The sequence below is a fragment of the Apis dorsata genome, unplaced genomic scaffold (assembly GCF_000469605.1).
Source record: "Apis dorsata unplaced genomic scaffold, Apis dorsata 1.3 scaffold_787, whole genome shotgun sequence".
In the NCBI taxonomy this organism is placed as follows: domain Eukaryota; kingdom Metazoa; phylum Arthropoda; class Insecta; order Hymenoptera; family Apidae; genus Apis; species Apis dorsata.
Window position 1 is genome coordinate 372,151 of NW_006263931.1, and position 3,002 is coordinate 375,152.

The 3,002-nt window shown below is 41.3% G+C and overlaps 1 protein-coding gene across 1 annotated transcript in view; it reads right to left on the bottom strand.

Moving 5' to 3' along the window:
* The window catches only part of LOC102677863 (mucin-5AC), a 44,289-nt gene that overhangs the window by 9,423 nt on the left and 31,864 nt on the right, over positions 1 to 3,002 (bottom strand). Inside the window, exons 5-10 of the mRNA XM_031513871.1 lie at positions 2,610 to 2,889; positions 2,213 to 2,333; positions 1,822 to 1,945; positions 1,101 to 1,198; positions 202 to 346; positions 33 to 108 (exon numbers count right to left, since the gene is read on the bottom strand). Coding sequence (XP_031369731.1) covers positions 33 to 108; positions 202 to 346; positions 1,101 to 1,198; positions 1,822 to 1,945; positions 2,213 to 2,333; positions 2,610 to 2,889 — 844 coding nt within the window. The remainder of the gene's footprint in view (positions 1 to 32; positions 109 to 201; positions 347 to 1,100; positions 1,199 to 1,821; positions 1,946 to 2,212; positions 2,334 to 2,609; positions 2,890 to 3,002) is intronic.

The window sequence follows — 3,002 nt, forward strand, 5'->3', positions numbered from 1 at the left end:
TGTTTGTGAATTGATTTTTTAATATTACTTACCCACGCCAGTAGTACGATCCAGATGATGGCGGATCAAGAAATCTTTTCTTGCGCGAGCAATAGCTCTTTCCGTATCCTGTTCGACAATGTGTAATAATTATTCGACACGTAGAGTCGAATGAGACCGATGACTGACTTAGCCGTGACTGAAACGAAATGATCCACGTACCGCTTTAGTATCATCCTGCAAAATTCCATGAATGGGTCTAGCTTGAACCGAAGATGGTCGACCTGCAGGAGGCATGGTCATCGCGGCAGTAACCGGAGCAACTTTTCTCGTGTTCTCTTTTTCTTTCTCTTCCTTCGTTACTGACCTAAATACGCAATCATTCGTCACTGGCTTTTTCCCCCGAAAATGTTGCAATTCGGCACGAGGCAGAAGACACATCGCGTGGAAGAAATAAAAGGCAGCTACGACAAAACCCGTGTGAAATATGCGAATTCGTTCCCTGTACAACTACGTTTGACTCTTTTCTTTTCTTCTTTTTCCTTTCACTTGAGCTGTGCGAACGTTTGTGCGCGTGTACGAACGGAAATGTTTGTTTGTTTTTCTTTTTTCCTTCTTCAAAATAATTGGGCTAACTAATCTTAACGATAAATGACAGAACTTGTCCAATTAATTCATCGTCGTTTTTTTATCTTTTTTTTTTTTTTTTTTCTTTCGATAAGATGTCATGACACGCACGCAACAGAATTTAAAACGTGTCGCGTTGTTGATCGAGTACGCTATGCGCACATCTATACTACTTGTATTGTGTAAACAATGAAAAATGATCGATCGAATGGTGTAATCAACGAATAAAGTAATCGTACGCCATGTTGTGTACAGCACACGCAACATCATGTTTGATCATCAAACAGTTACGATTATTTTCTAACGACGTTTCTATTCGTTATTTAATTCATTCGTCGTTACATATTTTTTCCCCGCCCGTGAAGAACCAGTGATCGTTCCGTTTCACATTTCTATTAATCTCGGTTAAACTCTAACATCTCTTACTACCGATCGATTTCGATCGTCAGTAGCGACATTGAAAATGACGTTTGAGAGTGGAATAGTGTACTGGCCTGGCAAGGGACAGCGCGTTGAGAGCGTGGTTACTGGAGACCCGTTTCCACAGCGAAGCCTCGTCCTCGGCTGCCAGACCGCAACCCCAGTCGCGATGCTAATGAGAACCAATCATTCCGTCATTGCTTTTGCTTTTATTTTTTTTTCTTAGAAGACACTAAGCTATAATAACGCGCTTCTAGTTGCACTAACGCACACGCGCGCACACACATACGAACGAACACGTACACAGAGAACATGCTTTGAAAGAGACACATTTGTTTGTGTGTACAAACGATTCTCATCTTGATCGATTCCATAAAAACATGCACGTGTACAATGTGTACGAGGTTTGATTCGAGGAAAGATTCTGTTGAAATTTCTCGTGTTCGGTGGATGATTGGTTGATTTAATTGTTGTAAATTGAAAATCAAATCAAGTTGGAAATCGGTTTTTGGAAAATTGAACAAGACGAACGCATGCAAATTCGGACGAACTCGTGAAACGACGATCGATTCACCTTTGTGAACACGATTTGTGAATTGAAAAATATTTACAAAGGCACACAAGGTACACTAAAGGTACGCTATGGACGACGCAAAGCCCGTCGGGAAACGCTCGAGAAATGAAATACACTAAGAAAGGAGGGAAGGGGTTATATTGTTTCGAATGCGAAACTCGAAGAATAAATATCGACGAAAGAAAGGAATGGAATAGTGGCATCTTTGCTCCCGGAATTACCTTGTACTCGTCAGCGAGTCGTCTAAGCTCGATGACTTCAGCAGTGGGAAACGGTTTCTCCTTTTGCGGTTTGCTCAGCCCTTTATCATCCGATATCCTTACGGTCCTACCTGATTTTTTACCCCTGCAAAGAATCAATCGTGGTTGTATTGGGATATTGACGTGTGTCTTTTTTTTCTTTTTTTTTTTTTTTTTTTTTTTTTTTTTTTTTTTTTTTTTCTCGACTAACGTGGGGATATACATCGATCGCGAAACGCTTCCCAATCGACTCTAGGAGATCGTCGTAGATGCTTTCTTGTTCTTCCTTTCGAACCCCGTCGTCTGAACATCGCGATAAGGAACTGCGTTCGATAAGCTAGGTCGAATTATATATCGTTTTTTGAACTCTGACCTGAAAGTTATTTTCAAGTCCGACATGTCTTCCTCGCGCTCATCGCCCTCGGGCACCACTCCGTCGATAGTGTCCGTTCCAGTTCCTCCGACCAAAGGTTCTAGCTCCGATGCTTGCATCCCTGTGAAACATTAATAACGAAAAAAAAAAAAAAAAAAAAAAAAAAAAAAAAAAAAAAAAAAAAAAAAAAAAAAAAAAGAAAAAAAAAGAAAAAAAAAGAGAGAGAAAGAAAGAAAGAAAGAAAGAAAGAAAGAAACAGTTAGAAAGGATCAAAGAGAGAGAGCGATGTCTTTGTAACTAAAAAAATTTGACACTTTTTTTCTACTTTGAACGACTCAAGACACTTTGGGAAGCGGACAGCTGGAGGATTATAAGTTTGTCGAGATGTTCCATTTACCATCACGCTTATGATCGACATCACCGGGACGTTTCTTGTGAACCGGGGCGGGCCCTGTAGGAGCGATACCCTGCTTAAGAGCTCCCATGCTGAGAGACTTTCTAGGTGGTCCTGTCGTACCTGCAGGGAGTCCGGCAGCCATCACTCCTGGTGCCACTGTCTCGCCATTCGTCAGTTGGGGTCTTCTAGGCCAGGCAAACTGCAATCGATACTCGGTGCTGATCCGTGAGATTGCTTTGCTCAATTGACTCGGTGGTAAACCCGACTGCGTTGTAACTTCCTGCAATAACGATATTACTTCAATGGGATTCCCTCAAAGTAGCGTAAAATTTTTTGCTTTTCGACCGAGTTTATGAAAAAAAAAAAAAACGGGTCAAGCGAAACGAGACTCGA